The sequence below is a fragment of the Schistosoma haematobium genome, chromosome 4 (assembly GCF_000699445.3).
Source record: "Schistosoma haematobium chromosome 4, whole genome shotgun sequence".
Classification (NCBI taxonomy): Eukaryota; Metazoa; Platyhelminthes; class Trematoda; order Strigeidida; family Schistosomatidae; genus Schistosoma; species Schistosoma haematobium.
Window position 1 is genome coordinate 23,159,016 of NC_067199.1, and position 18,007 is coordinate 23,177,022.

The following is an 18,007-nucleotide window of genomic DNA, read 5'->3' on the forward strand; positions in this document are numbered from 1 at the left end:
TTGAACGGTTATATAATATACTTCAACGAACTGATACTTAGAATAAATTATTGGGTATACAGAAAAGAAAACTATATGAAATTCTTAACCATTTCTTTCTAGACATATAAAAGGAATCTGTAAGGTGGTTAGGAGAAATCATGAATAATGCCTTAATGAACATTATCAGTTGATCACACCCTAGATATCAAGTAGTATTAACATATTTGTCCTACGTAAGGATAATTATAACTTGAATAGCTTATTGATAATATCGTTGAATAGCACACTGTCTTGATGGAATATTTCTTTTTTTTCATTATTATTAATGCATCTCACTGTTAAGAGTTAGCTAGGACACACCACATCGAAGTACAGTTTCTGAGTAGTTGTCTTTAACTACTTGTTGCTATATTACAACACGATCAGCAGAAAGTATCCATAACAAAAACAAACATGTAACATGACACTTGTATATATACATAGAATTATTATTTAACCAATGATTATCACAGATCATTGCTCCATATTGATTTATTTCTGAGTTATAATCATATCATATCAACAGTCAATAATTTTCAGAGTACATAGTTTCAACTTGATTAACAATTAGAGACAAATTCTTATACACTTTATCATATAATTACATAGAGCATGTATTTTTACAATATCAATATGTAAATAATAATTAGAATATGTTAGAAACAATTACTTGGTGTTCATGTATAAAATTAAAATTTCAATGTAATTATATGTTGCTTAGGCTATTATAATTAAAAATGTATATATATACTAGAAAACATGAAAACGCTTGTTAATATTAGTTGAAGCATAAAATGTCTTTAAAAAAACACTTAGCACTTTTCAGTTATTATATATTCACATCAGAATAAATCAATCAATGTTTTGTTATTTCTTATACTTTAGCTAACTGAACGGTTCCAGTTGTCATAGATACATCTTAAACTTTGTCATACTCTTGAATATCGATTATGTTCTTTAACTTGTTTATAATATAAACTAGGTTTAAAGTTCCTCTATAAACACCGGCTGCAATTAAATGTCTTCTAGACATTTCTTGTGTTAAACAGTTTCTGTACATGTTTTCTTTATTTTTTTTTTCTAAAACATGATGCATCAACTACAAAATACAATAATATTTTCTTAAATAATTGAATGAGGAAGATTTGTACAACACAGACATAAATGAGTTGGTAAACCAGGGAGAGAGACAAACTATTTGGGACTGACTAACAATATGCATACATTAGAAACATTATAAAAACTGGAATTTTAAAATGTCGCAGTAAAAATATTGATATCATTGGATTATTAAGTCAGGTCCAATTTTTTATATTCTAAATGCGATGTTAGCAAAATCAAGAAAAAAAACATCTAGAATTTTTTGTCCTTTAATAATTCTCTAACGAGTCGGTGATAATAACTATCTTTTGCATTCGTTTATTAAACTGTAGATTATAAAATTGAGTATTGACATTTTAAATCTGATCTTGTTATTCATCACAACCACTATTTCATGCAAAATAAATGGCCATAACCATCTAACAATTAGAAGATTTGGACTTCGCAGATGACCTAGCACTTTTATTCTATACTCATGAACAAATTCAGGTTAAAACAAACAGTGTAGCGGCAGCATCTGCATCAGTAGGTCTCAACATACACAAGGGAAAAAGCAAGATTCTCAAATACAACATGGAAATCACCAACCCGATCACATTTGTTGGCGAAACTCTGGAAGATGTGGAATCTTCAACATACCTGGGAAGCATCATCGATGAACAAAGAAGATCTGATGTAAGGGCCGCATTCATACAGTTGAAGAACATATGGGACTCAAAACAGCAGCCCGCAAATCAACATCAACGTTGGCATCTTCAATACGAACGTCAACACAGTTCCACTGTACGGAGCTTAAACTTGGAGAACTACCACAACCATCATCAAAACTGTACAAGTATTTATAAACAGTTGTCTACGTAAGATACTCAATATCCGTTGACCGGATACCATCAGCAACAACCTACTGTGTGAGAGAACAAACCAGTTTCCAGTTGAAGAGGAAATTAGAAAAAGACGACGGAAATGGATAGAACATACATTACGGAAATCACCAAACTGCGTCACGAAGCAAGTCCTAACTTGGAATCCTGAAGGTAAACGGAAACGATGTAGGCTGAAGAACACATCACATCGGGAAATGGAAGCAAATGTGAAAAGGATGAATAGCAACTGGAAAGGATTGCCCAGGGCAGGGTTGGATGCAGAGTGCTGGTGGGTGGCCTATGCTCGTCCGAGAAGTGTAGCAGACATAAGTAAGCCTAGTAAATTAAACAAATATATCATGTGATTCATATGTGCTGTCTATTAAAATAAATTCTAAAGTGGAAAACTATTGTTATGTGAAAAAAATTATTCTACTAAGTTTATAATCTAAGAAATATTTGTAACTGAAGTTAGTTTTGTTTACAGAAAATGATTCGGTCACAACTATTTTCAATGTTTCAATGTTTGCAAAGATCAGGTATGTAGCTGTTACATTCCTTATTTATCAGCCTATACTTTCAGATTAAAATGACTGAATTACTGATTGATTTACTATTATTCATTTTAAAAGAAAGTAGCGGTATCATGTTAGTAAACATAACGACTCCCTTAAAAAGATATATACACAGAACCACATATTAAGACATAAATAAAAATGCTTTCCTAATTTTAATCATGCTTATCACATTGTATTCATACCAAGTTTAATATTTCCTGTCAAATAACAAACTACTTCCTCTATTTTAAAGCATATTTTTGCTTCGAAACTATTCTTGTGAATGATAATTAAAAGTTATATAGTCCAATCTTTTATACGTTTGTGTATCTATATTCATGAAGCGTTTACAAGCTGATAAATTTATAGAAAGATTAATTTTTTAAAAATGTCAAACATGCACTTCAAACTTTATTTGGAACAAAATTCATGCTTCTTTTGTCATATATTTAGATACTGATCTAGCAATTATTCTCATCTACCTTAAATAATCGTCGTGCAACTTAAACTATTTTCAGAATGAAGATGCGCCTTGTTGAAGAGTTTCATACTAGGATAAAACGATCTCCCAGTACTTCCAAGTTTTCAATGATGATCTAGCTTAGATTGACTTGTGAATTCAACTATGAAAATATAACACTCTCCACAAATCCTCATAATGATAGAAAAAGTTGATCATTTGACTAGTGATTTAGTTGTTTATCAAACATAAAAATCCAAATGATGACAAACGATAAACTAACGAAAGGTACACAAAACACTAAACTCAATTACAATTCACTTGGAGATAGTAAATTATTATTAAAGGTACTTGTTTTGTTTAAATTTAAACTAAAAATGCATCACGTTATTTTTAAGGATACCATTTTTTTTTATTCAATTTCAGTTCATTACTCAGTTTTAATGATGTTTTCTCACTTTTACATTGATTAATCCATTATTTACACATTTCTTTTAATCTTATTATTATTGATAATTTCTGTTGGTTTTATATCAATGATATTCCAAAATGCTTAATTTCAATTATCAAGGGAGTGATTATATACATAAATAAAATGACGGATAACAGATAGAATGACACTGAATGTACATATGTGTATATGCGTCTGTATTAGAGAAAGATAGAAATAAACATTATAATTTTATGACACTATTCATTATGTAAAAACTTTCAACTGAAATATAAGTTGATATTACAGCCTATATTTTATATGAGCAAAATAGGTGATCAAAGCAAACGTTTAAATGGATTAGTAACTAGAAAATACAAAAGAATATCGCTTACCTTAAAAAATGCTTATATATATATGTCAGAAGGGGGGTTTTGTGGAGATCGCAGTAATCTAATGATTGAATTCATGAGTCAGTTAAGACTAGACCAACGTGAAAAACCTGAAATCACTGGAGAGCCGTTTCGTCCCAGTATGAGATTCATCAACAAGGCAAATCCACGATCCTGCTCGCGGGGTTCGAACCCAGGTCCTCCAGGCTCGCGCACGAATGCGTAACTTCTAGACCACTGAGCTGGCACCTAACGGTGTTAATGTCTAACCTCAAACAATCCACGATATTGCACTGCCGCCCACCATTGTCTTCAGTGAGTAACTGCTTCACAACAGACTTGAGTGAACTCCATTGGTCACCTTACTCTACTATCTATTATTTTATTTTATACTTAATGATATTTGTCCGGATTGACCGTAACCGTTACAAACATTCCAACACAATATCAATCCATCTTAATTTTATTTACGTTCATTCACATATATTTGATCCTCACATTCGCTAGAAAGTATCTTTATCAGCAACCCATCGGCTTGTAAGTATTTTTCTGTGTTTTCCACATTAAACCTGTTCATCATAAGGTTAGTAAACAAAATCCTGGTTTCGTTTATATACCTCATGACTATGAGATGAATTGCTCATACCTTATTAACTTGTAGGTATGGCTAAACATAGAACTAACTAACTTAGAACTTCAGGAAATTTTATTGATATTTGTAAGATTTTGCATACAATTGTTGTGTGATTATTTGTATTAGCAAGTAATTTCTCTGAATATTTGTTCACTTGATATTTTTCTACTAAGCTATTAGTTTTTAATTTAACGATCATCTATTATTTGATTTAGTTAATTTTGAAAATAACTCAACATTTCTTATTAGTTACGGAACACACTTACTCATAGATCCTACTTTAAACTTACTACTGAATTAATGTCTTTGTAAAAAACTTTTTACGATTAAAAAAAACAATTGCAAACAATATTGAAAGTTCACTGCTGAAGAGTCCCGTACAGGGACAAAACATATGTCTAGTTCTTCCAGGTTTTCCATGGTGGTCTAGCTTTAATCTTCTCATTAATTCAACCACTATATATATATATATATATATATATATATATATATATATATAATTCACATTTATATAATATACCCTTGTGGGTCAGGGTAATTTTACATTGATTTTCAGGAGAACCAGACACCATCCGGACTTTCGCGTGACAACTTAAAAAGTACAGCTCAACCCCGTTTAGCAGGAAAACCAAACACCGTATAGGCTTTAACGCTACAATCTGAATAGTACAGCTCAATCCTGTGACGCAACCACACAGGCACCAAGCACCATGGTGGACCAGTATATATATATATAATTAAATGAATTCGTAATGTATATTTTTTAATTAAACCAATAACAAAAAGAAAACTTTAAAATAAACAAAATAAAAAGGAATTTAGAAACAATTCAATTTTCAATCTAACAATTGTTCACACCACCATATTTCGTAAAATTTCAAATTTCCGCAAAACTTTTGTTTAAATGGAAATTTTCTTTTTCTTCTTCTTAATTTATTGTTTATTATGGTTTTATAATTTTTTTTAAATATTAAAACGCAACATTTTAAAATTCCATCGGATTAAATTAAATTAAATGATTATTGAATCATTTTAAATGATAAAATCCGATCATTAATTCTTGTTTTATTAATAATAAAAAGAAGATACCAGGATACAATTTATTAAAATATAAAATATGATTCCAATGACTTCCAAATAAATAACAAAGTGATATACAACAGAAGATGATGTAAATTAGATCATTCACATGGTTATTAAAGTTAGATCTTTTCTATAGGATACATTTATTTGTCAAAAATAGATTAATTTTATTACTTTCATTTATTTAAACTATAATCTCTCTCTAAAGAAATGAGTCAAATTGAATCATTAATTATTCATATTTATAATTTAAACCACTTCTAATCAATATAATTAGGTTACTTGGGAAAAAAATCGTATGTTAATCTAAGTATCCTTCTTTAAATTGTGTAACTTTAGCTTCATAAAATTCTATGTTGTCATTCTTTAAGTATCATGAAAAGAGAAGAAAATACTTTCAATGAAAGAAGAGGCGAGATTTTTCTAGTAATTTCCCTTTTTTACACTTTAGATAGATTATAAATTGATATTGTAGTGAAGGAGAACACAGGTGAGAACAACCGAATTATATTTAACACAAAATTACAGAGTTACTTGGTAAAATAGAAAAACCATACTATAACACTTAATTGGTAAAATGTTCAATAATTGTCTCAAACTTCGTTGTTCTTGCATTTCCATACTAATTGCTTTCTATTCCCGCTCTTTCTTTCTTGATCTTCCCCATCTTCTGCTGCCAGACATTACATTCCTGATTCGCTTCATATACTACTTATATCAATATAAGTAGCACGCACCACAATATTATCATATGATAAAATTACTTTTAGAATTTCTAGTAAATCAAATTAAATGGAAGTAATCAAAATTGTTTTTTTACTTAAGTCTTGTAATATTTTCAAGTAATAATTGTGTACAACAAGTATTATTTAGTAAAGGTTGTGAAAAAAAACAGAAAACAACAGTTTGTTTCATTAATAAGGAAGAATGTATTTGTAATAGGAATTTGTAGTAAATTCATCTTTTTGCCCAGGAATCTGGTTCAAGCTTTTTCAAGGAATTATAATCAAGCATCAAAATTATCAAATATAAATAGGCTTGTTGTTTGATAATTTCGGTGTTTGATTATAATTCCCAGAAAAAGCTTGAATGTCATTGCTAGACGAAATGTTGTATTTACTTCAAATTTATTCGTCGATATTTTACAAATACATTCTTTCTCATTAATGTCTCATTATTGTCTCAACTGGGCACCCAAATACTGTGAAACTATTCGATCAAATTTAAACGAAAATTTATATAAGCAGTTTATTTCTTTTTCTCTTATTAGACTTATGAGGAGTATACAAACGTTAATAATTGTAATATTTAAATCATATCACCTTTATAATGCAGCTTACGGTATTTCACACACATAGTGTTGAAAATTCTAGATTAATTTCAATCATATACAAGTAAATAGTTCAGTTCCTACTTTTGCTAAACTCATAGTGAAATGTAGGCTTACAGATAACAGTTTTATATGATTTGAAAAACCTTAAATAACAAACAACATTTTAACACAAATTTAGTGTATTAAAAGAAGAATGTTAATTTATGAATCTATACTTAACCCTTGCAGATTATTTCGCCGGTAAATTTTAAGTCATAGTTAACAATAGAATTCAACATGTAAGCTTCTCCCTTCTATAGACCTGTCAACTAGTTGTTCCTATACCCATGTTGATGTTTTTTAGGATTGAAATCCAGTAAATTGTTTATTATTGTATAAAGCCAATTCAGTTCTCGATAATTTGCTTCACTATGAAAACTAAGTTGTAAACTCCAAATGAAAAAATGGATATGCAAAGTGTGTTTTTAATGAATTCACATAATTAAAAATTATCATTTGTTAAACTAGTCAATAACTGATTCAGACTGATGAATTTTAAGGACCATAAAATTCAACTTCACGCTTGAACAAATTAGCGGTTCATAAGTTCCAAACTACCTGAATCTTGAAACGTAAACCGTGAGATTTTATCCCATAAGCCCAATCCTTAATTATTCTCCTTAAGACTCGAGTAGTATTCTATTCAGTTCTGCAAAAATTTACACACTTACATCACCGAATAGTTTTTACTCAGAATGAAGTAATTATCTGATATCCCTTGATATTCAGTGATCCTTCAGACGGTTTCATTTCTCGAGTGTCAATATCTTCATTTCATATAAACGTCTCCATAAAAATACCTAATTAAAAAAAGTACATAAGTCAAATTTACATTTTTATATTTTGTTCAATCAAGATAACTGTTGATGTATAATGAAATAAAATGGGAAGATTTGAATAAAGCAGAATTATGAGCTTCTTAATTTTCCTAATTAATATTTTACTTATTAGGATCGGTTCGATTAGACATTCGACTAATTTTACTAAGGGAAAAATAAAACTAAATCAAGTGGAAAATACAAAGATCAGTATTAGTAGTACACATTATTGTATACTGTATTAACTAGTCTTTATCAGAAGTATTAAAATTCGCCTTTTGTTTATTACATTCATGACTATAACTAGTCAAATATTTCTTGACTGAACTAATATTTGTTTTGTAAACTTTGGTCATTTATTAATCATTTTAAATATATTATTGACAGTATTTTTCCTAAGGTAAGAAACCAAATATGAGGATTTTTCTAAACTTTATTGACGCTTGATACATGTAGTTTTGGTAGGATTTTATTTCTTAGGCAAAATAACTTACTATATATAGTTGTATACTTTAAGTGAGTATATTGGAATAACCTAATTCACATAAGAGTAAGTAACGCTGAAGAAAACCAAGTCTACTGCTTCTTTTCAATGTACACTGAATATTTTTGGATGAATTAAATGTATTTAAGATCCTCACAATTCATTTGTGCTACTTATGCGCTATTTTAAAAATGCTTGACTTTTACATCTTATATTATCGAAGGTTATATTGATAGGATACCTTTGTTTAAGTATATTAATGCCTTAATATTTTGCGTAATATCTGTTTCACTGTGAAGTGTTATAAATACACTTTCTTATTCACGAAAATCTGTATAGTTAGTCCATCACAACAAACCTCACTGATCATACAAATTGTAACAGAAAGTCAGAAAGCAGCTGTCACCATATCTTGACGACGCTTAAAAATCCATTGAGCATCTATTGGCTATCTACCTTGCCTTATTTTGACACTTCCTAGCACTTCTAGCCAGGTGCCTTAAGAAATACAAAATTGTAGCTTTCTTTATGCAGCGTACACAATTTCAGCCTGGTCGATATTCGGTGAAATATGCCAAATTTTCTCTTTAATTCTATACATGATGTCAGTTGGTGATGAAGACTGTCCTTAACTATTTATATTGTTCACCATTAAACCAGAGAGAAACAAATGTGTGCAAAATACACTGTTCTACTGACGAAGGCATATTAGGTTGTTAAAACAGAAAGTTAACTGACTAACAAATTGCTCAAAAAAGCTTGAAATACTAAGTAACTGACACCTATTTCTTAAAAAGCTAGATTATGACCGGTCTCTCAAAAGTCTTTGTAGAATGTTAATTTAAAAATATTGTTACCTATATAATTAGATCCATACTCTAGGTCATCATATCTAAACATGGTTCTTATTTTCGACAGTATTGTGTTCTTTAAGCTCAAAGGTTTAACGGATGTGTTGATATTTTTCAGAAGGAAAATAAAATCTTCACTATTCAACCATATAGCTCAGAGAGTACAACACTGCTAAAAGTAGCAATCTTCATCAAGATTGTGAGTGGTTTAATGAATTAAAATTACATATATTCTTAACTTAGATGTTCATTTTTAACATATTGATCAAAAAGAACTGCTAGGTAATTGTATTGCTGAAAACTTCCCAACACCACATTGTCTTGTTTCTCGGACAATCCATCCCATTACTTTTAAATACAATCTGAACTAAAATGTAATATTTTTACAAGTCAACTGTTTTTTTAAATAGTTTATTGACACACTAACATTTGGAACTTAAAGTTCTATCAGTTCATGCATGTTAGTAAATTTAAACTGTTTCTGATAAATGTTAATTTTCTGACATTTTACATCCCTAAAATAAACATTATCATATAGAATATACCGTCTTGGACATTACTGTTTTGAAATTTTACAGATCATCTATTTAAAATACGAAATTTTTATTCAGTAAATAGTTTCACTGAAATGAAGATCCATTTATCTAAAAGGTATTCCTTGAATGATCGAGGAGGAAATATCATTCATTTTAAATTAGTATACTTGTTGAATTTAAGTAATATATAATTATTGAATCCGACACAGGGCAATAGGAAATTTTATTGTTTGCTTGCAGCATAGCTTATATATATAAGCCAAATGACATATGCGCAGTTATAATTTCAAATTTATTTCATGTCAATTTCATAGTAAGTATAGAAAGCTGATTAAAATTCTGTTTTAAATAAATATTTATTTAGATTGCTTAATTAACAAACAAGTTTTTACTGTATTATCATCATTTAATTTTTTTCTTCCCATTCTACACAATCGTTCTCAGCTCAAAAATAAACAAAAAATAAACAAAATGTTTAAAGAGAAAACATCCAATGATCAACATTTTGAAAATTAGAGTTTTGTTTATTTCACTAAGTTCTGTGGTATTTTTCTTCCATTAGCTGGTTTATTTAATCATTGTGTAAAATGTCTAATGTTATTCAACTAGAGATGACACTGTTCACATTAAAATCTTATCTGTGTTTAGTTCAAATGTGGAACTAATGTAAAATACATTGTTCTATCTACCATAGATTCAGTTGATATTATACATATATATATATCTTTTATCAGAGTAGCTTAGAATATCTCTGCTGTGTTACTAATTTTGAGATTGTGTTATCGTCATGAATTATTTTACAATGTCCATTATTTGGCTAAGACGTATGACTTAATTATTTACGCCTGCTACTCCCAATGGAACATAGGCCTAAGACTTATGAACAATAGTAAATATTATTCTATAAGAAATTTAATATAAGTTAACTTGTAATTTCGGCTCTGGATTATTATAAATAAATTTTAAGGCTAAATTTTACAAATCAATAATAACCAAATAGTTTTAGATCAGCTAGTAGTATATATTTTACCTATTGTTATCCATGAATAAGATGACGAATGAAAAAAGTTATTCAACCGGTTAATTATTGATAGAAATTGTATTTTTATGCGAACATGAAATGAATAATGTAAGTGAACCTTTCAAAGAGTTATTTCACTAAACAACTGACCGAAGAAATAAGAACTCAGACGCAGTGCGAGTTCAATTACATTTGATGTATATAAACATGGGAAATCTTGAAGTATGTGACAAATGTAATATTCTACAAGAAATCCTCTTATAAATTATCTTTACTTTAACTCCAATATAGATTGGTTATACAAGGATAGTGTTTCTTATTAGCACCCAAAGCTGAGCTAAAATTTTCATCATACATTTTCATACTTTAATAAATCATGTAAATAAATAATCATATGACTAAAATTTTCATTCATATTATTATCAATTCACTATTATTTCTAAAGATAACACTAGGTTTTCAGAACATACTAGAAATTTACGAAAGCGTATTTGAGTAACATTGGTTTCATACTCAGTTGTAAAATCTATTTATTTAAGTGTAGAATCATGAATGAAAAATTTACTGAAAAACAACATCTTTTTGTTCAATTTGAATTTTGATTGTGTTCATGGAAATATGTACTTTAGTAAAACGAAACATTGACTCAGATAATTCATTTTTGTATTGATTGTTTGATTCTTGTCATTGATATTTAGGACCACAATCGATCACTTTTTATCACCATATGTGCATCCTGTTCAGATTACCTCGATATTCTCTTAATTCACAAGCATTATAATCAAAGATGGATAGTCGTTAGAAGGACGCGCAGGTACAACCAGCTGACGAGTCCCAAATAGAACGAAACGCTCGTCTTAAATTCTACTGCTAGCCGCTATCCATCTATGCTTATAATCGGCTGAGTTAATGACCTTTATCAAAGGTTTAAATCATGGATTTTAAATCCAATTTCATGTTATGCATAATATTCAACAATGAATAAACAATACAAGCCAACTTCTCCTAAAAATTAAATTTGTTATAACACATCAATTTCCTTAACATTACATTATTATTTTATAAAACATTATCAATGTATTGTGTGAATGTCTACTTTATAAACATATCAGAAGGGATTTGTGGATATTATATTAATTCCAATGGTTGAGATCATGAGTCGATTGAAGCTAGACCGCCCTGGAAAATCTGGAATCACTGGTCGGTCGTTTCGTCCTGGTATGGATTGGTTGAAGTTAGACATTAACACTATCGGATACTGGTCGGCTCAGTGGTCTAGTGGTTAAGCGCTCGCGCGCGAGACTGATAGGTCCTGGGTCCGAATCTCGTGAGGCGAGGTCGTGATTGCGCAATGCTGAGGGGTCACACAATAGGACGAAACAGCCGTCCAGTGATTCCAGGCTTTCCATAGTGGTCTAGCTTCAATTGAGTCATGATCTCAACCGTCGAAATTATTTTATAAACGTTAGAATTGAGAACGTCACTCTATAACTCTTTATTTATTCACTTAAAAATCCATTTACTACCCAAAAAAATCAGTTTTCTGTTTCCCATTTTGAAAAGTATACACAACTTTAAGGAATTTGCAATAATATATTTTATAACTTTTTTGGGATAACGCAAAATTATTTCATCGATGTTCATTTAAAATTCACTTTATTTTAGAACTAATTACATTTCATTAGTGTAAAAATCAGACCTAATTAACAGATAAATTTAGAAACAAGTTTGGATTTTTGATTGAGATCATGAACCGATTGATGTTAGAGCACCATTGGAAATCTGAAAGCACTGGACGGCCGTTTCATCCTATTGTGAGACTCTTCAGCACTGCGCATCAACGACCCCGCCTTTCGAGTTGCGAACCTAGGGCCTTCAGTCTCGCAGGCAAACGCTTAACCTACTGGACCGCTGAGCCGGCATCCTGTGGTGTTAATGTCTAACCTCAACCAATCCACGATTTAACAAATTTACGGAAAACTTTTCTTCATTTACAAAAAAATCACAAAATTGTACATTTTTCGTTTTCATTGAAAAATAAGTGCTTAACAGATTCTTACTCATCGAATTTATTGGAAAATATAATTCATATGATGGATAGAAAAGTCGAAATTCGATTGATTTACTCATTATGAGTTTTGTTCAAAATTACTTCCTTTCTGATTCAGTGTGCTGATCATTCAGTGTAGTATTTGTTTACTTCTCTCTTATGATATTCTGTATAATATACGATATTCTTGTATTTAATTGACATGAAGTATGCTCTGTATGTGATTTGTTATAACTCTAAGTATTTTTTTATATATGTGATTTCATCCAAATTATTAATCAAATTGTGTGTACAATCAATATATAAACTAGTGTATTTTCGACTAGGGTCGTCGACACTGTCTAGAATAGCATTTCTTTCACTAGTCTTTTGTCTTCTCATTGTGACTTGGAAGGGTTCTAGCGTGCAAGTGCTCAAGTTATACGCGTCATATCAAGAATATAAGCATCTAGAGATATAACAATAATAATAAAATAAAGTGATAAATCAGAAAGGGGAGTTTGTGGATACAATAATAATTTAATGGTTGAATTCATGAGTCAGTTGAAGCCAGACCGCCCTGGAAAACCTAGAAGTACTAGACGGCCGTTTCGTCTTAGTATGGATTGATTGAAGTTAGCCGTTAACAACGTTAGATTCCGGTTCAGTGGTCCAGAGGTTAAGCTATCGGACTTATGGCCGATAGGTCCTGTGTTCGAATGCCGCTGGCAGGATCGTGATTGCGCACTGCTGAGGAGTCCCATACTAGGACGGAACAGCTGTCTAGTGCTTCCAGGTTTTTAATGGTGGTCAAACATCGATCGGTTCATGATTTCAATGAATAACACCACTTGTTCGTTTCTGCAGGAGTATCACGTGGAAAATTTTGTTAGATTTATGTTAATTGTTCAATATAATTATCATACATATGCTGTTTGTTTTTCAAATAAACTTTCTTATCTATTTAATATTGAAACTATCTGTTTAAAATTCAACCCCCTGCTTTTAATTGACTTCCGGTTGTTGTTTCCTTGCGGGGTGGTTCAATGTTCAGCATATTATCTATACGGATAAAATTTTGTCAAACAAAATGAGTGTTTTTTTATCAGACCAAATAATGAAATTCATGTAATTGGTAAAATCGATTGATTGAATAGATACTGCCTTATGATTGATTACCACACCAAAGTGAATAATTTAACAACCATATGATAAACATTGTATACATTCTTACGGTATGTCAATCAAATTCAGTTATTATTTGTGGTTGATATTAATAATTAATTATTATCACTAATGGATACCAACGCTGTGCTCAAAAATTTTAAGATAAATAGATCTTCATTGAGAAGATTTCGAAATGTCTTTAAGAAAAATAGAACGTTTTTGTGTATAACTCAAAGTTCTTGTTTATAGGAAGTTCAGATGATATTTTCCTCATTCAAATGAATAAAATATAAATCTAAATGTAATCAAAATATCTGTCATTTTGGTTATTTAATTAGTATATATCATGGATTTTATTGTGATTTATTCTAAAGGTAGAGAATTTATGGGAATGTTGAAATCTAGATCATTTGAATTCAATTTTATCTACCTATTCTCTCGCACCTGTTACCTCTTGTGAAGAATGTGCCGTTGACCAGGAATCTTCTGACTACTCTGTCCTGAGCTCTCCTTTTCAGTTGTTTCTAAATGCTATTCATTCTTTTGATGTCTGCATCCAATACAATGTGTTCTGTGATTTTTCTCTATTCATTTTGTCATGAAGATTCAAATTTATGGCTTGCCACATTATGCATTTCAACAATTTCCGCAATCTGTGTTCTATCCACCTCTAGCGTCTTTTCTCAAGTTGCTCATTAGATGGAAGTCGTTTAGAAATATCACACATGTTACTAAAACCTTGTTGTTTTGAATTTGCTTCCCCAATGAGTAGCTGTTGAGCACCTTTAACGTGTCACGGAATAGAGAAAAACAACTATTTATTGCTTCATTGTCAATCAGTTGTTCTATAAGTGGCAGTTTCAAATGAAAACTTATCGTAAATTTAACAAAATCTATGGACTCTTTAGGGATGTTTGTTAAATATACACAATTATTGATAGATAATTATAACAAACGCGCCTAATACTTAACTTATATATTTAATGGATAGAAAATTTAAAGTTTGATTAGGAATAACAGTAGTAGTAGTGTGATGTGTGCTACTTATATAGACTTAAGTAGTATATGACGTTAGTCAGGAACAGAATGTCTGGCAGCAGAGAGACAAGAGGATCGGACAATAAAGGATGAAAACAGAATGCAGTTTGTATGAAGATGCAAGAACAATGAATTTTGAGTCATTTCAAGACAATTGATGGACATTTTGCAAATTAAGCATTTACTATATGGTTGTTAGGTTTTATTAACTAGTGCTGTAATTTTTGGTCCAATACATTTCATTGTCCGTCACTCGTGTTCTGTTCACCACAGTAGTAGTAGCAGTAGCAGTAGTAGTAATCGTCCGATATCTATTTTAATGTTTATATAACTTTCATAATTTGAATAGATTATATGACTTGAATAGTTCTCAATAGCCATATAACCATCAGTCTGCTGGAAAAAATATATATGCTTTCATACATACCATCTTAGAGATGACCTATAAGTTTCCTCTTATGCTTCAACCGGTTTATGCAACTAGCATTACTTCTTTTAGGATGACTTTTAGCACAATAATTTTGTATAGTGATTCTAATACTTTTTTAAAACAATTTTATTGATTTCAGGTAATGACAAGGTGACAATGCATTGTTGATAAGGTGTTTACAGTTAAGAAACCAACTGACTACACACTGAAGTAATAATTATTTTGAATAGAATTACAATATTTTTGGATAAATACCAGTTATTTCGTCAAATTTTGAACCATTTTCCAGCAATTAGCCATGATCGATGTTAAGATGTATAATCTACTTATTATTTACCAAATTATCCTATACCTAATTGTCGTATTTTTAAAATTCAGCATCTCTCAATTGTTTGAACGTGTCACTGTACAGGAAAATATCCCTTTAAATACTGTGATATTTGATTTAAAACCGATGTTGGAACGATATATGAATGGTCATTTGTCCCCATTATCGTCATCTCAGTCATCAGTATCGCATAACAGAAATATAACAGCATTTGCGAATCAACAAGAAACCTTTTGGCCATTTATCTTAGACGAATTTCTGATTAAACTAGCAAAACCACTGGATCGTGAAGTGATCTGTCTTTTACAAACTGAATCCTTAAGACATTCAGTCAACCGAAATGATCCTTCAATTGCATCTTACAGTGATACAAGTCAAGTTTGTATACCTGGAGCTTGTTGTAAACTATTGCATGTAAATATAATTACAAGCCCAACAGAATTACCTACACCATTCTATATTCAAGTAGCTGTACAAGATATTAATGATAATCCGCCACGATTTCCACCACTTCATACACCATATATTTTAATAAGAGAAGATATTAAACTGGATGAGAAGATATGGTTACCTCAAGCTTTTGATGCAGATAGTGATCAATTCAGTGTAGCGGAATACCGTACAATTAATTGGGTACACGGGAATCAAAGTCATTTTCGACTAGGCGTTTCAGATTCAAATGATTTAAATAATGATTTCATTAGTGGTGTTCATGAAATACCAAATAGTATAAATTTAAATTCTCATTTGGGTAAACCTTATTTGACTATAACAGAAGGATTGGATCGTGAACTTGTTGATTTATATTCCTTTACACTAATCGCCATTGATGGTGGTGGAAATATTCCAGTTAGTAATGCACCAGATATGAATAAGGCACTTACTGGATCTGTCAGCATCATTATTAAAATCTCCGACGTTAACGACAATCATCCAACATTTGAACAAAATACATATCGTGCTGAAGTTGCAGAAAATTCAGTGACTTCACCAATTATTGAATTCATTTTATTCGATCGTGATATAGGAGATAATGGTCGAGTGACTATAGTTATCGATGATCCTACTGGACAAGCTCAACATCTTTTCCGTATTATATTACAACCAAGTCAAAATTCCAACCTAAAATTGTACAGTCACACTGGGTTTCCCAATTCTCCCCCACAACAGTCGAATAATCCAGCAGGAACATATTATAAGGGATCATTACAAATAATTAGTCCATTAGATGCTGAAAGGCATCTAAATTTGTTAAGATTTCATTTAGTTGCTACTGATCATGGCCAACCAATATTAAGTTCTCGTTGTGAAATACAAATAAGAATAATTAATGTAAATGATAATCCACCGAAAATTGTATTTTTAAATAATGGTAAACGATTATCTGATGGACGTATTTCATTACCGGAAGTAGAAACACCACAAAGAGCTATAGTCGCTTTAGTTCATGTAACCGATGATGATTCACCAATTGAACAAATTCGTTGTCATTTAATTAAAGAAGATGATATGTTTTCATTTGAAGAAACTGGTGGTACAAGTTTTCTTACACATCAACAAACTCAACAATCATATAATTTATTTAATGAAGCTATTGGAATTCATTCAACTTATAAGCAATATGTTATTCGTACAAGAAAAATTCCAGATAGAGAAGAGAAAAATTTTTATACAGTAAGTTGAAAATTTATTTACTTATTTATTTGAACAAATAAATATTGGTACAAAAAAGCACCGAATGTATATGCGGCATACAAGTCACTTGATTTGTGTATGGAGTGGGATACTGCCCAGGTGTCCAGACCAAAGCGAGTGGTTTTCTTAGCGGGCCACACCCGGAGCAATGTCAGAAGATGCAGTCCCGTGGTAGTTGGTGACAAAAAGTTGGCTCATTCCACATTTGTTCCCTCAGGATCCTAGAGCCCATATGCACCACTGATTTGAAATCAGTGTTTTCCGACTCCCTTAGGTGGATCTGCAGTATCCATATTCCCTTTTCGTCCTCTCGTTTTCATTAACAACACCCCACAGTGAGAAAGCAGTGAGTAGGACTTCCCTGGCAGTGGCTGTATACGCGTGACCATGTGAAAGCATTTCGAGAGGGAGAGCTGACTTTCCCCACTCTCGGCCGTACCAGGGCATTTGAGGTTTAATATGATATATTACTAAAATCTTTGAAATCTTTTAAATTTTGAAAGTTATGTACACTAAAATTATTAGATTCATATTTCAATTTTAAGCAACTAGTATTTTGTAGTTTAACAAAATGTACTGCCATAATGAGAATTATTTCGTTACTCGATGAAATTTTCCAAAACATCAGTTTGATTTAAGCATTTGATCATCCGAATATTATTTCATTATTTACGTGGTCCATGTTTTTATTTTGTTC

At 30.7% G+C, this 18,007-nt stretch overlaps 1 protein-coding gene across 1 annotated transcript in view; it reads left to right on the forward strand.

Annotated features, from left to right (window-relative positions):
• Window positions 1-18,007, forward strand: part of MS3_00007686 (uncharacterized protein) — a 71,788-nt gene that overhangs the window by 18,704 nt on the left and 35,077 nt on the right. Inside the window, exon 2 of the mRNA XM_051216002.1 lies at window positions 15,427-17,289. Within this exon, the coding sequence (XP_051066549.1) occupies window positions 15,586-17,289 (1,704 nt within the window). The 5' untranslated portion in view covers window positions 15,427-15,585. The remainder of the gene's footprint in view (window positions 1-15,426; window positions 17,290-18,007) is intronic.